The following is a 16,353-nucleotide window of genomic DNA, read 5'->3' on the forward strand; positions in this document are numbered from 1 at the left end:
TATGGATAGAGATATTGCAGTACCCTAGGTAATAAATGATGGTAGCTGGGGCTAATGTGAAGGCACCATAGATAATGGGCAGATTCCCTAGGTATTTAGGAGATCAATTTGATGGGGCTAGGTATTAGAGGGAGAGAGAAGAAAATATCAAAGTAGTATAAGCTACTCTAAGACTTGCTTTATATTTAAAGGATTATATATTAAAAAATATGTTTTGAAAATGTTTAAAAGTGGAAGAATTGCTTGAATAAATTATAAATCATCTATATAGTGGAATGTTATGAGACTGAAAGTGAGATTTATAAGAATTTTTATGGTGTGGGGGAATACCTATGGTGTTACATAATAAAGCAAAATATGAAATTGTACATAATGTGTATTCTTAGCTGTATGAAGTGTAATAGTGAAGCATACTAATTATCAGAACTGACCCTCTTTTTGACATATAGACACCTCAAGGAGAACATGCTGTTAATGGTCCAGAACACTTGAGGAAAAAACGTACAACTTCAGCTGAAAGAAATACTTGTCAGCTTTATATTCAGACTGATCATCTGTTCTTTAAATATTATGGAACACGAGAAGCTGTGATTGCCCAGGTATTTATAATTTTGCTACTATTTTAGGAGTTCTCACACTGTTTCATTATACCTATATTTTCCTCTAAAATTAAAGTTATGGCATATCTCTTTTTTGAAAAAAAAAGTACATATTTTTAATAATTATAGAACATGTAGGATAAGTACACAGATGACTGAAAGACCAGTTAGGATGTTTTAGAGTCATGAAAAGCTGAAGTGTAAGAAAATGATTTCATGAAGATCATAGCACTGGAGCTTACCTTTGAAAAGAGGATTGAATTTTCTTTTCTTTTCTTTTTTTTTTTAATTTTTATTTATTTTTTGTAAATTTACATCCAAGTTAGTTAGCATATAGTGCAGTAATGATTTCAGGAATAGAATCCAGTGATTCATCCCCTACATATAACACCCAGTGCTCATCCCAACAAGTGTCTTCCTTAATGCCCCTTGCCCATTTATTCCTCTCTTCCCCACTCCCCTGCCAGCAACCCTCAGTTTGTTCTCTATATTTAAGAGTAAGAGGATTGAATTTTCAATTGTGGTCCTAAAGAATGGAAGAATAGAGGAATCCTTCCAACAAGAAGTATTTAATTTCTATTCTGTATTCCCATTGTACTTAGTACTTTTTTTTTTGTACTTGGTGCTTTCAAAGTTGCATTTTTTGCATTTGTGTCTTTTCAACACTTACTATAAAGTAAAAAGTTTTTGGAGATAACCATGCAAGATACCCTTCGTGTTGAAGAGTCCCAGTGAGAGTTTGAGGATGCATTTTGACTCCAAATTTGATTTGAGACTAAGAGGATTCAGGTGCCAATAGTATAAATGATGGACTCATTTTGGTGTTGTTGACTAGCTTAATTTTAGATGTGTTTAAAAGCCAAGTGGTCATTCCTTAGGATATTGAAGTAGACCTGGAGTTTGGGAGAGGTTAGCCTAACCTTAAGCTTTCTGCATAGAATTTATGGGTACAAAAGATATAGTTCAAATAAGGGGAGAGAATGAAATTAAAAGGGAGGAAACTGAGGGATAATATCTGTATATAGTGAGTAGGATGAGGAAGAGAAGCTATGGGGGAAAACATAATAGTTAAACATGTTGGAGATGAACTGGGGTTAGCCAAGGAAGAAACAAGTTTCAAAACAAAATGTCATATTATAGAGATATCAAAGAGAATGAAGAATGATTACAATATGTTAATTTACTAGATAGGGGAAGTCCTTTCACAATGTATACATGTATCAAATCATCAAGATGTATACTTTAAACATCTTACAATTTTATTTGCAATTATGCCTCAATAATACTGAAGACAAAAAAGACTATAAAAGGTAGTTGATTTTTAGTTACTAGAAGGTTATTGATGAGTTTTAATCTGCTCTTGGTAGAGTCGTGAGGGTGAAAACATTGCAAGCATAATGGATGGGTTGGCCGAGGCAGCAAGAATTTTTTTTTTTTAATTTTTTAAAAGTTTATTTATTTTGAGAGAGAGAGCGTGTGAGTATAAGTTGGGGACGGGCAGAGAGAGAGAGACAGAGGATCTGAAGCAGGCTCTGTACAGTCAGTGAGCAGAGCCCAATGTGGGGCCTGAGCCCATGAAACTGTGAGCTCATGACCTGAGCTGAAATCAAGAGTTGGACACTTAACCAACTGAGCCACCCAGGCGCCCCAGTGAAGCAGCAAGGGTTTTAAGAAATGTGAAAAATAGGAAAAGATATGGTGATTTAGAAATACTATAAAGTATTTGGGGGTGAAAGGAAGACAGGGAATACTCAGGAGCAAGTTGGTAGGAAGAGGAAAATGATCCAGTAGAAAAGCAATGTAAGATACAAGAGAAAGAAAAATCGATAGGAGCCAATGTTCTTGTAGGTCCAGCCAGTAAGGATTGGGATCAGGAATAAAGAAAAGTTTCCCTTTAAGGAAGAATTACCCTTTGAGGACGATAGAAATGGATAAAGTTAGAAAAATTTGAAGGTTAGGAGGGAGGGGAATCAAGACGAGCTCTCAGTAAAGTATGAAGTATAATCATCTGTGGAGGAATGTTTGAACTACTACTGTCAGGAATGGAGAAGAAACAGAATCTGGTAAGGGATTACTAGGCCAAGCTGAGGTTAGATAGCATGAATTTATAATAGACCCTGTCAGCGTTGTTAGGACTTTCTTTAACAGTATGTCAACCTGAGCTACTTGTGAAATTATTACTGTTCATTCTTCCACCTGACTGTGTCGTGTTTGTATAATTTGTTTGAAAATAGTTTTAAAAGTATATATACATGCTTTTACATAAATTGTAGCAAGAATGCTTTTTATATATAAAGTTGGGAAAGTGGTTTAGAAGCCAGAGAGTTTAGTTGGGAGTCAGGTACATAAACAGAGAAGTCTTTTGTGTTCTATCACCATGTTTAATTTTCTCCTAGAATTTAGTAAATCTTTTTTTTTTTAATGTTTTTTTAAAATTTATTTTTGAGAGAGACAGAGCATGAGTCAGGGAGGGGCAGAGAGAGAGGGAAACACAGAATTCGAAACAGGTTTCAGGCTCTGAGCTGTCAGCACAGAGCCCGACATGGGGCTCGAACCCATGACTGGTGAGATCATGACCTGAGCTAAAGTTGGACGTTTAACCAGCGAAGCCACCCAGATGCCCCTAGAATTTAGCAAATCTGAATGTATCTTATTTATGTTTGCATTACTTCCTCTCATCCCTCCTCCTCTAGAATAAATCTTTGTAAATTTATATGGACCTTTTCTATTTGTTCACCATTAGATTCCTAGCACCTAAAACAGTGCCAGTGTATAGAAAGTGGTCAACAGAACTTAGAGAATGTGTACTAGAGCAGCAATAGAAAGACTAAAGTCAGAGAATGACTGAGTGTCCTGATTATTATCAGGGAAGTTCTTACAGAAGATATTCAAACTAAGCCTGAAGGATAAATAAAGATACTGTAGGCATAAGAAAATAGCATGTGAAAAGGCATGGAGGTCTGACATTGCAGGGTTGATTGAGGGAACAAAGTTTTATATGATTCAAGCAAGAGTGCATGTTTGTTTTTGGCTGGGGATGAGTCTGGAAAAGGCACAGAATCTCCCCTCTCAGCCCTAGTTGACTAATCTTATTTCATCTTTTCATCCAGTATATGATGTAGACATTTTAAAATTTGAGTGTGGTCGAACACGAATAATTCTTGATTTGGGAGATGGAAATTCACAGTCTTTTTTCACATTTTAATACTGCCTCTAAAGTATTGTTCTTTTTTTAAATCTATAGATATCCAGTCATGTTAAAGCAATTGATACAATTTACCAGACCACAGACTTCTCTGGAATCCGCAACATCAGTTTCATGGTGAAACGAATAAGAGTAAGGAATTCCTTTATTTTTTATTTTTTTCAATGTTTATTTATTTTTGAGAGAGAGAGAGAGCACGTGCGTGCACCAGTAGGGGAGGGGCAGAGAGAGAGAGAGAGGGAGACACAGAATCTGAAGCAGGCTCAAGGCTCTAAGCTGTCAGCACAGAGCCCGATGCAGGCCTCAAACCCACGGACTGTGAGATCATGACCTGAGCTGCAGATGCTCAACTGACTGAGCCACCCAGACAGCCCAAGAGTAAGGAATTTCAGTAGTTTAGAACATTAAGAAAGACCATAAGGACCATGTTTACAAAAAGAAAAATACTTGGTTTTTACTTCATCTTTATGTAGTAATAGTTTATTTTATATTACTGATCCTACTATCTTTACTCTTGGCTTTTACACACACACACACACACACACACACACACACTGGGTTTATGATTTAGAACAAAATCTATAGGGCTGTAATCTGTACTGCAAAAGAGGTAACAGTTATACTATATTCTGTCTGATTAATATAACATTTAGAAAGCCATAACTTCTCAATAACTACAGGTATAGTACTTGACCTTTTATCCCCCTGATGTCATTTTCCAGCTTCTTAAGATTTGCTTTGTGGTATTTTTCCGAGTGTGTCTCATTTGGTGTTCCAGGGAAGGAAAAGATAGATGGAATGGTTAAATAAAATTGGAAGTCGGAAAAACAGTAGTGTACCCTCGTCTTGTAAATTCACAGTGCACGCTAACTTATCTCAGATTTTGAGAATTCCTTCATGAGAGAAACTCGTAATTTTTTCTTAAAATGTTTATTTTGAGAGAGAGAAAGAGAGAGAGCAAGGGAGGGGCAGAGAGCAAGGGAGAGAGAGAGAATCCCAAGCATGCTCTCTGCTGTTAGTGTGGAGCTTGATGTGGGGCTTGATGCCATGAACTGTGAGATCATGACCTGAGCTGAAATCAAGAGTTGGACGCTTAACTGACTGAGCCACCCAGCTGCCCTGAAACTCATAATTTTCAGAAATAATTTGACCATGGAACCTTTTCTGTATTAATGTCAACTGAGAGTCCAAATAAATGTAGAACACATTTTGAGAAATGTTCACTCATAGCCACAGGGTCACCAATGATTAGTTTTAATGTTATAAATTTAAATAAGTAGATTTTAAATTACTAACAAAATTGGGTTGGTTGTTTCAGAAGTTTTCCAAATGTGAATCTTTCCATGTGTATAGCTTTTAAGAATATGAATTCATAAACTAGATAAGAACCTGAATTAAAAAAATTATTTTACGAAAGTATTTGCCACAGGGTTTCTTTATTTTTGTGCTTCTAACTTTCTTCAAATACGGTTGACTAAATTATAATTTGTGTTCATGGATGTAATATATTTAATAGCATAGGCAAAATTGATCCTTAGTAGTACGATTAAATGTTAAATTGGAATTTAAGGTGAAATGTGGTTTGTAAATAAATAATGTAAGAATTGTTCATAATCAATTTCTTTCATGTATATTGAGAGCAATTTAAACCCTTAAATGACCAAGAAAAATATTGTTTAGTAGGAAAAGCAATAAAATGCAAAGTAGTGAATCGCTTCTTGGCCTTTTGGCTAAGATCAAGTGTAGTCTCTGTTCTTATCAATTTAAAATGCAAAGTAGTGAAAAGTAAAGAATACCAGAACAAATTTAGTGAAGCACTTTTTTTTGAGTAAAATGCTTTGCATTATGAAGAAATGCATGTGTATGAATGGATAGTGTGGCAGTGAGTTGTTTTCAGGTTTTTAGCTGAGATTGAAATTTTAGTTCAGATCTCATCTGCTGAATATTCCTTGTGACCCATTAATTAATTTGAAGTTCGTATCAATATTTAAATAAGAATCATCTCATTTCTGATATAGGTAGCTAAAATTTAGACGCAGTTTTTATTTGTAGCCAATATTACAGAAATATCAAGGAATTTCATTTGACTGGGAAAAAAGCCATTTATAGCATGTCTCTCAGCATGTGTTATTTACAAGGTAGTGTGATAGCTTTTGGAATTATTTATGTTAGATGACCATTACTGACTGTTTTTAGTTAATTGTTAGTAGATAAATCAGATGTTCTGAAATCTGTCCTTAGGCAGTTGCCCTGAGTAGTGTTTTTGCAATCCTGCTTCTAAGCCTCTTGGTTTTACTGAAGGCTGTGGATCCTAAAAAGACCTAACATTCTCATTTTATCAACTGTTATATCCTCCCTTTACTACCAACATTTTCAATAGGATGAAGTTTGCCTTCTAAAAAATGTTTACTTTCATGGATACCCCTTTTTATTCTGTATCAACATTTCTGTCTGTAATGCTCTCACTTACTTGAGGAAAGCCACATTGTTCTAGGACTTCAAAGGTTAGGCAGGGGTCTCTGAAAGGAGGCAGGGGCTAATAAATGAAAGCTTTTGTTTGTAGAAGTTTGGTATCAGAACTGATTATTCTTCAGATTGTGAAGGAGGAACCTGCACTAGGAGTATAGTAGCTAAGCATCTTAAGAAATATTCTGGAGGAACTCAGCTTGATACAGTAAGAGAAGAGAGTTGTCAGTAAAAAAAAAATCTTGCCCACAGTCAGGGAAAAACAATTGAACTTGCAGTTTATTGGGCTCGACTCCTGTGATTTTAGGCAAGGAGAACCAAGAAAACAATTTGTCTGTTGAATTGACAGTCTTGGGTTTGATATCTATGTTATGTTCTAGTAATTAGCTAAAGTTTAAGGTTTTTATATCCTTATATTTTCCACCATGTGCAGGAGATTAGCACTAAAAGAGACTTACTCAGACGATTAAATTTGAGAAGCTGTACTTTTATTAGAATTTTTCTTTCAAGAAGAACTTGTTTTTCCATCCTAAAGAGAATGCTCAGTGTTCAGGAACCTGGTCAAACCTTGCCCAGAAATTTAACATGCTCAATTTTAATTCTCCTACTCTTGTTTCTCCCCCCACTGCCCCACCCCCCTTCCTTCTTTTCAGTTTCTATAATCAGCTCAGGGGTGGGGGCATTGGGGGATGAGTTGTAGAAGCCTTAATTCAGGCCTGATTTCCCTTGGGTCCCAAGCATATTGTGCAGGCAAATGCAGAAGAAGGGGAGCAAAGACTTTACACAGAGGCTCTGCTAACTTTAATTGCTTATTTAAATAATTGTTTTGAATTTTAGATCAACACAACTGCTGATGAGAAGGACCCTACAAATCCGTTTCGATTCCCAAATATTGGCGTGGAGAAGTTTCTGGAATTGAATTCTGAGCAGAATCATGATGACTACTGTTTGGCCTATGTCTTCACAGACCGAGATTTTGATGATGGTGTTCTTGGTCTGGCTTGGGTTGGAGCACCTTCAGGTAGTTTATTTAACTGTTTCTTGCCTTAATGCTTGAAACAAAAAGCAGTTTTCAGGGCAACTTGAATTTTACAAAAGTATAGGAGAACCTGATGCCTGTACATTATCTTAATTTATTCAACTTGAGTTAGGCAAGCATGATGTAAGTAGAAAAATAGATGAAACAACTTTTTATTTTGTCATGAGTACTAACAAGGGGGTATCCTGACATTTGGTACATTCAGTGGCTGAAATAAATAATTTTATGAGAAAAAGAAGTACTCATTTCTGAAAACAAAAATGAAATATTAATTTTTTCATAGAAGTTAATATTATTAATTAAAGATTTTTATTTTTCTTGGAAAGAGGGCCTTAGAATTACAAGGGGAAAACTATGTTCTTGCTTCTGTTCTGGAATGAGATAGAGAGTGGAGAAACCCTGGTCAGGAGCACTAGGTAAAAAGAAAAGAAAGACTGCTCTTATTATTATTTTATTTATAGCCTTTATTTTAACAAAAGTAAAGTGTTCCCTGAAAAGAGATGTAAGCAGCAGGTGTCAGTACCCACAGCTCCACTGACCTCGGCACCTGGGCCCATGTTCTACTGGGGTCTCTGCCTTAGCCATGAACACTGCTGTTGCTAAGAAATCTGGGATAGGATCCTCTACCCATTGCAGTGGAGGTGGAACAGTCTGTGATTTACATTATCATTAAGTTCAGAAGCCCCGTTTAGAGAAATACAGATTTATTAATTGAAAGGTTGAGTAGAAACAATCACATACTCTTTGAATATAGATTTGGTCATATAGAGCTTGATCAATAGTCTGTCAGCTTTTGAGCTGTATACAGTAATGTCTCTTTCTTCTGATGTATCATTTCTATTTTTTTATAAGAATCACCTTCTGCTTTATGTAGGATAAGGCCAGCTTTTCTATTCCTAGTTTATTTTGTATTCCTATTAGTTTATTGTTTGATTTGTAATGCATATTTTAAATCTTAAGTGGTACTATATTTTAGCTTTTATACTTTCTGCTCTTTTTTTTAAGCCAGCAATGAATATTCTTTTTACAATTTTCAAAACTTCTTTTGTTTTTCTTCCACATTTTCATAATGTCCTTAAGGTGCAAGTTTATGTCATGGATTGTATAGATCATAGTACAGTATTTTTGGAGATTTATATTTGTCTCTTATGTTGATCTGTCCTGCTTTTGTGTTACTTGCATTGTCAGCAGATTTTACAAACTCATTTTTTTCTTTGATAATTTCACATGTTTTATAACTTTTATATTTTGAAATTTCTTTTCCCCTCCTTTAATAAGTTGGATGATTTTATCACAAAGTTTACAATTTCTTTACTTGTTCATTAGTAAGGACTGTTAAAATTCAAGGATGCTTTTGATTTTTTGTTGTAAATTACCATTAATATAGTGATTCTCAAAGTCTGTTCCTTGGACTAGCAGCATCAGCATCACCTGGGAACTTGTTAGAAATGTAAATTCATAGGTCCCACCCAGGTCTACTGATTCCACTAGGTGTGGAGTCCAACAGTCTTTGTTTGAACAAGCCTTCCAGGTGATTCTGATGCACTCAGAACTACCATATTCATATTTTTGTCTCTAAAGAAACTTGTTTACAGAATGGCTCCTGGGAAAATGATTGGATGATTACAAACCAGAAACTTGCTGTCATTTTACATTTTCACCTCCAGACTTGTGCTCTTTAAGAATGTAATGCTCCTGAAGGAGCTTGGTCATTTTTTTTTTTTTTTAATCATTAGATAGCTTCATGTCTATAAATGCAAAAATAAGCTATATTTTTAGGACAGTTTAAGATTCACAGAAAAATTGAGCAAATGGCATAGAGAGTTCCTGTACACCCTCTTTCCCTCATATTATTAACAGCTTACATTAGTATGGTGTATTTGTTATAGTTAACAAATATATTGCTTCATTATTGTTAACTGAAGTCCATAGTTGATTCACATTTTTTTAGTTTTTACCTAAGATATCTTTTTTGTTCCAGGATCTCATCCAAGATAGCACATTACATTTAGTTGTTATGTCTCTTTAGTCTGTTTTAGTTTCTTGGACTTTTTTTGTTTTTGATGGCCTTATCAATTTTGAGGAGTACTGGTCAGGTAGGTATCTTGTAGGATGCCCCTCTCTTCCAGTCTCTTTGATGTTTTTCTCATGATTAAACTGGGATGATGGATTTGGGGGACAGTTAATTTTTATATCTAGTTATTTTTTTTATTTGGACCACCAAGTATCATGCCGCTCATTTTACTGAAGTGGCAGTGGGTAGAGTTCTGGATTTTAAATGGTGGGACACATAACTTATTTTTTTGTCATAGGTTCTACATCTGCTGTCTTTATTCTGTGTTAAATTCCCAACTCCAGGGGCGCCTGGGTGGCGCAGTCGGTTGAGCGTCCGACTTCAGCCAGGTCACGATCTCGCGGTCCATGAGTTCGAGCCCCGCGTCAGGCTCTGGGCTGATGGCTCAGAGCCTGGAGCCTGTTTCCGATTCTGTGTCTCCCTCTCTCTCTGCCCCTCCCCCGTTCATGCTCTGTCTCTCTCTGTCCCAAAAAAAAAAATAAATAAACGTTGAAAAAAAAAATTAAAAAAAAAAAAAAAATCCCAACTCCAGTTCTTAGAAGCCTTATTCTAAGAGCTGTTGGGAAGGGGCTAGACAGGGACAGAATGGAGGCCAGAATGGGCAAGAGAAGGGATCTTTGTTCCCTTGATCCAACTTTTTCTAGTATAGGGTGCCTGCCCTATACTAGACATTGACAGTTTTTTTCTTCACTTCCCTTTGCCCTTTGACTATCTGAACTGAGTCTTATATTTGACTTACATTGTATTTTTTATAAGGAAAAATATATTTGTCTTTATTGATTATTTCAGTACCCTTCTGAGGTATAGGTGTTATTGCCTCCATTCTGCAGATGAGGAAAGGATTCAGAGACTTTGTGACCAACCCAGTAACACACAGAGCCTAGAATCTGGACCTTTTGTTTCCAGGTTCAGTGCATTTAGTAGTTACTGTGCTAAGTATTATATACTTTAATATCTTAGCTTTCTGTAAGACACTTCTGATAAGAAGTTAAAATGTTTTCCTGCATTTTAATGGAGGTTTTGTATTGTTGGAATCCATTTTTTTTTAAGAAAAAGGAGTTATAAAAGATTACTACTCTATAATATTTAGATATCATTTTGGGTAATTGTCATGGCATAATAGGAAGAGCACTGGTTTGGGAGCTAGGAGACTGGGTTCTTGTCTGTTCTCTGTAAATTCAGGTAAATCATTTTGCTTCAACATGTTTATTTTTCATTGTAATTTCTTCTCTCATGTTCATGCCCTTTGGGACTTCATGTTTCTGCCTATAGATCTTAGTAATGCTTCCTGTTACCTGTTTTTTTTTTGTTTGTTTGTTTGTTTTTTTTAATGTTTATGTATTTTGAGACAGAGAAATCGTGCGTGTGGGAGGGACAGAGAGATTGGGAGAGAGAGAATCCCAAGCAGGCTCAGCATTGTCTGAGCAGAGTCCAACGTGGGGCTTGATCTCACCAATCATGAGATCACGACCTGAGCCGAAATCAAGAATCGGATGCCTAACTGACTGAGCCACCCAGGCCCCCCCTCCCTCCGTTATCTGATATTTAAAAAATACCATTTCATAGCTGATCTGTTCAGCTTATGATCAGTTACTATTTCTTAATCTTTTCATTTTTATTTGGCCTAATTTTGATTTTGTTGTATTATTTAGCTTTTATTTAATTATGCAGATATTTTACTACTTAAATGGTGGTGGGAAAGATTTTGTTGTGATATTAATTTTCACGGAATATTACTTTAATTATTAGCTGTAGTCTCTGCTGACTTTGTTAAACTGGGGAAAAATGAAGGCTGAAACATTTGAATAGTAGGTTTCTTTAAGTCTTCTTATACTACTTTTTATTCTTATTTAATATCACACTGTAGTTGGGTACTGCCTTGGGTTTCTTTAATGAGGAAAACAGCACCTCCTGTCCAACTCCATAATAAGTGGAAACAACTAGTGAACTGGGCTGGCTTGGAGGCTCCCATTTAAAATTATATACAGGTTAGGGGCGCCTGTGGGTGGCTCAGTCGGTTGAGCATCCGACTTTGCCTCAGTTCATGATTTCATGGTTCGTGAGATAATAAAAATTTATACACAGATTAGAGGAGAGCCAAAAAAGGGAGTCTGGTCTTCCAGACAAAGTCAGTCTTAGATATGAATCTAGAAAGATTTCTTTAAACTTTTCTTTGTATGAGCACTCGTCTGTGTTAAGCAGGTAGCCTCTTATTTAATTTTGAGACTGAAACATTGATTCCTTGACTGAGTAAATGACTATATTAGATAAAATTTTTGTTTTATTTCATTTGTGGCACCCTTCCAACATGGTTTTTGATAGGGACTTTTTTTTTTTTTTAATTTATTAAGGTATATTTTGTTCATATATTGTCCTTCTTAATGTTATCCTAATGAACACAGTCTCACTTTGGGCAGGACACCGAATAAGGCAAGCTCTGGAATTCGTCTCCATAATTAATCCTGAACCATTTAGTATTCCTCTAACTCATTTGTGAAAAACATTTTATGAGACATTTCATTTGGTAGCAATGGTCTCTTCTGTTTTTCTTAGTTAAGAAATTTTAGTTTGATTTTACATATTAGGATTTAAGGGCATACAAAGCTCAAAATGGTGTTCACAAGATAACCCACAAACTGTCAAATTCTTAACATGTTGTTTAAAAGTCTAATTATAGGGCTAGGAGAATTGCATCATTAGAATATTACAACAGGACACTAAATATATTGGCATTTTGTGCAGGTCTGGATTGTTCCGTCCAGGATGTTTAACATCTGGGGTCCCTACCTATTATGTGTGAGTACTGCTCCCCAGACATGAAAGGTGAAGAAATGTCCCAGGACATTCCTGATAACCTTTCTGGGAGTAGTACTACTGTCTGGTTCAAAATTACTGCTCAGATTGATACTGCATGGTCAGCATGCTGCTATTAAGTTTTAGGTGTTTAGGCCTGTTCACATCAAAACTGTGTTTGTGGACTCTGTCAGGGTATTCTATTACCCTTGTGGTTTTTCTAATTTGGAGGCGGGGGGGAGGTCTGTTTTAATAGCTTTTAACTCAAATTTAAAAAATCTTACCCTTCTCATTACTATTTACAATTTGTGTTTTGCAGTGATGACTACATGTAGTAAAATTTTAAATGTATAATATCAAGCAGTTACTGAACTAGAGCTATATAGTTTCACTGTAGATATGTATGATATCACTAATTGAGTTTCTGGCACATCAGAACTAGTTGCAGTATTTTTTACAAAATTAAACCATAACTGAGCACTGGGTGTTACATGGAATTGTTAAATCAACACCTAAACTAATATAACACTGTATGTTAACTGTATTGGAATTAAAATTTTAAAAAAGTCAGTGCACTATTGCCAAAAAAAATTAAACCTTAGCCTATAAAATTAAATGTTGTGTTTTTTCTGTTAATTGAGTTAACATGTTAATAGTTTGTAACAAATACCAAACTTTTCTGTAAGTGATAGTTATTAAAACCGAAAGTAGTTGTTAAGATGTTAAACAAGGTGTGAATTACTGTATTTCAGAAAAGTACATTTGAATTTATGTATGATCATCCCTTAAATGAGATAGACCTTAAACATACAGAAAAATATATTATCAGAGTTTTTAATACTTGCTATTTATTTCTTCTTTTTTTAACTGATAAAGATTTACAGTGTGAAGTCTTCTATGCTTAATTCAAGTTTGACAATACTGCATTGGACCAATTTCCATATGACAAATCTTCACTAAGGCAGGATTTTAATTTACTATTTGTTTAAAACTATAATATGTAGATGATAATTACTACATACAGAGTGCTATTCATATCTTTTCTAGTCTGGAAATAGTGATACAGTCCTTAAGACTCATCTCAAAAGTAGAAGTAGCATAAGAAAATATATTACATATTGTTAAATTATTTGTTGCTTTCTGTTAAGATTTCTTTGCAGAAGAGGTAGTAAGTTTTGAATATCATAAAGGTTCTCTAATTTTTGGTGGTTAAAATCTGCATAGGCCCAGTCTTTCAGTTTACATTTCTGTGAAGCATGTTATTTCCTAACTTCTTCCTAACTCCTATCATAACAGTAATTCAGATTTATATTTTGTTGCCATATATTTTCTAATGTTAAAAGGAACAGGGCAGCAATTGTAGTGTCATGACATTCTTGCAAATCTATTTTGAATTGCCATCTATTATATGCTTTATTAAGGATTATAAATATTAGATTTTTTTAATGGTTTATTAACTTGGTTGTAACTTTGTGTATAGAAAGCTAATTTGAAATAATTTGATCACTTATCAGAATATCCTAACATTTGATTGTATTTAAATAAAAAAACAAAGAGAGAAGCCTTTTACATGTGAATTCTCACTAAAAGTCTTTAACAGAATTTTAAAAAGAACTATGTTCTTCTCAGTATAATATACACAAAGATGGGTTGGTCAGCCAGTTTCTGATTTTCCTGTTGTTGTTTTTCTAATTTCTTATGTTAACTGCTTTTAGATGTGCAAGTACTTTCATTTTAATATTAAGCTTTAAAGTTCCTATTGCAGAGGTGAACTACAAAATGATTTAATATGTATAATAAAGTAGCAACATGGCTTCACTTTTTTTCTTTTTCTTTTTTTAAGTTTATTGATTTATTTTGATAGAGAGCGCTCATGCATGTGTATACACCCAAGCAGGGGAGGGGAGGGGCAGACAGAGAGAGGGAGAGAGAGAGAGAAAATCCCAAGCAGGCTGTATTAGTGCAGAGCCTGACTCAGGGCTCGAACTCATAAACCGTCAAGATCATGACCTGAGCCGAAGTCAGACACTCAACAGACTGAGCCATCCAGGCGCCCCAGTGATACGGCTTTTCTTTTAAAATTTGAAAGTATTCTTGAGACACATTGGAAAATGATAATTCAATTTTTTGAACTTATTTTGAAGAAAATTTCAAACCTGCTAAAAAGTTGCAGGAATAGTACAGTGAACTCCTGATATATTAGTCAGGTTTTTTCCACATTTGCTTTATTCCCCTTCCATCCCACCCTCTATCCATCCATTCCCCCTTCCTTCCTTCCTTCCTTCCTTCCTTCCTTCCTTCCTTCCTTCCCACCCACCCCCTTTTTTTATTACCTACTGGACATAATTCTTTTCTTTTTTCCTCTGCTTTATTGAGGTGTAATTGACAAATAAAATAGTAAGATATTTGAAGTGTACAATATGATGATTTGATATTCATATACATTGTGAGAGGATTTCCTCCCCTTGAGTAACACATCCATCACCTCACATATTTATTTGTTTATTTTCGTTGAGAATATTTAAGTTCTACACTCTTTGCAAATTTCATTTGTACAATATAGTGTTATCAACTATACACATCATGTTATATATACATTAGCTACTTAGACCTTATTCCTTCTATTTTTTTATTTTTAATTTTTTTAAAAAGTTTTATTTATTTTGAGAAGGAGAGTGTGTGCAAGCTGGGGAGGGGCAGAGAGAGAGGGAGAGAGTAGACTCCATGCTATCAGCACAGAGCCCTATGTGGGGCTTGATTTCACAGATCGTGAGATCATGACCTGAGCCGAAACCAAGAGTCAGATGCCTAACCAACTGAGCCACCCAGGTGCTCTGACCTTACTCATTCTATAACTGGACATTTGTACCCTTTTACAAATCTCTCCCTGTCCTTCTCTTCACTTGCCCACCAGCCCCTGGCAACCACTAATTATTTTCTCTTTTAAAAAATATATTGTGTATTGCCTCTCAGGATAGTGAATTACATACTCCTATGCATCACTGCTATTATTTGTAGAAGTGACTTTCTCAGAATCTACTTGAGCATATTTTGTTCAACTTTCATTTAAATTAAATGTAATTTTTTAACATGAAAAGGTATATAGGCTTTGACAGCATAAATACGGATATATTCAGATTTAACAGAAGCTTAAATACTTGTTTTGCTAAATTGATGGGAGCAAAAATTGGGGAATACTTCGATTATGAAGGACATTTTATTAAGGGCCTTGTTCTACATCCTGGCACTTTCTTTATGTGTACCACTAAAACTTACTTGAAATGACTTCCTAATCTTGGACTAAAAAAGCTTCTGAGTACTTGATATAAGTGGGATATATAAAATGTTTTAATTTAATATAGCATATATTAGAAAGTTATTTTGAGGGGTAAATAGATGCTAATTTAGCCATCTTCTGTTCTGAATTAGGAAGCTCTGGAGGAATATGTGAAAAAAGTAAGCTGTATTCAGATGGTAAGAAGAAGTCCTTAAACACTGGAATTATTACTGTTCAGAACTATGGGTCTCATGTACCCCCCAAAGTCTCTCACATTACTTTTGCTCATGAAGTTGGACATAACTTTGGATCTCCAGTAAGTATTGTGTAATTATTTGATTTTCAGAAAGTTACTAACCTAGCTTTTATGTTGATTGATTCGTTTGTTTGCTTTGAAAACAAGTACATGTGAATGTTTAGGGATTTTTTTTAGTTGAAGTATAGTTGACTGATGTTAGTTTTTATATATTGGAACACACAGTAATGTCCTTGACAATACGGAAAGGGAGGAAGGTAGAATATTTGTGAGTCAAATAAGAAGAGTAAGCATAACAATGCAGGATTCTATGAAGGCAAGGAATTTTGTCTGTTTCATTCACTTCTCTGTCTGCTGATCCTAGAACAGTGCCTGGTATGTGATTCATTCAAATATGTGTTCAGTGAGGATCACTTTTCATTGTTAAAAGTACATTTTGAATGTTGCAAACTTGGAGTGTTTTTTTTTTTTTTTTTGCTTGGTTTCTGTTAAAACGTTACTGTGGTTTAGTAGATTTATCTTGAGTGTGGAGTGGAATGCGGTATTTAAAATTTTTTCAGTATGAAAAATTGTAGCATACAGAAAAGTAGAGAAAGATGGTACAATAAATTCTTACATGCCCATCGTCCAGAGCAGGCATCAGC

General features: G+C 35.0%; 1 protein-coding gene and 1 pseudogene across 2 annotated transcripts in view; both read left to right on the plus strand.

Annotated features, from left to right (window-relative positions):
• ADAM10 (ADAM metallopeptidase domain 10) overlaps window positions 1-16,353 on the plus strand; it is a 141,474-nt gene that overhangs the window by 92,450 nt on the left and 32,671 nt on the right. For both annotated transcript variants that reach the window (XM_045449599.1, XM_045449600.1), the window contains exons 6-9: window positions 450-599; window positions 3,844-3,936; window positions 7,108-7,291; window positions 15,606-15,769. In XM_045449599.1, the coding sequence (XP_045305555.1) occupies window positions 450-599; window positions 3,844-3,936; window positions 7,108-7,291; window positions 15,606-15,769 (591 nt within the window). The remainder of the gene's footprint in view (window positions 1-449; window positions 600-3,843; window positions 3,937-7,107; window positions 7,292-15,605; window positions 15,770-16,353) is intronic.
• On the plus strand, window positions 5,515-5,677 carry LOC123584741 (annotated as a pseudogene).

This window comes from Leopardus geoffroyi, chromosome B3 (genome assembly GCF_018350155.1).
Source record: "Leopardus geoffroyi isolate Oge1 chromosome B3, O.geoffroyi_Oge1_pat1.0, whole genome shotgun sequence".
Lineage (NCBI taxonomy): Eukaryota > Metazoa > Chordata > Mammalia > Carnivora > Felidae > Leopardus > Leopardus geoffroyi.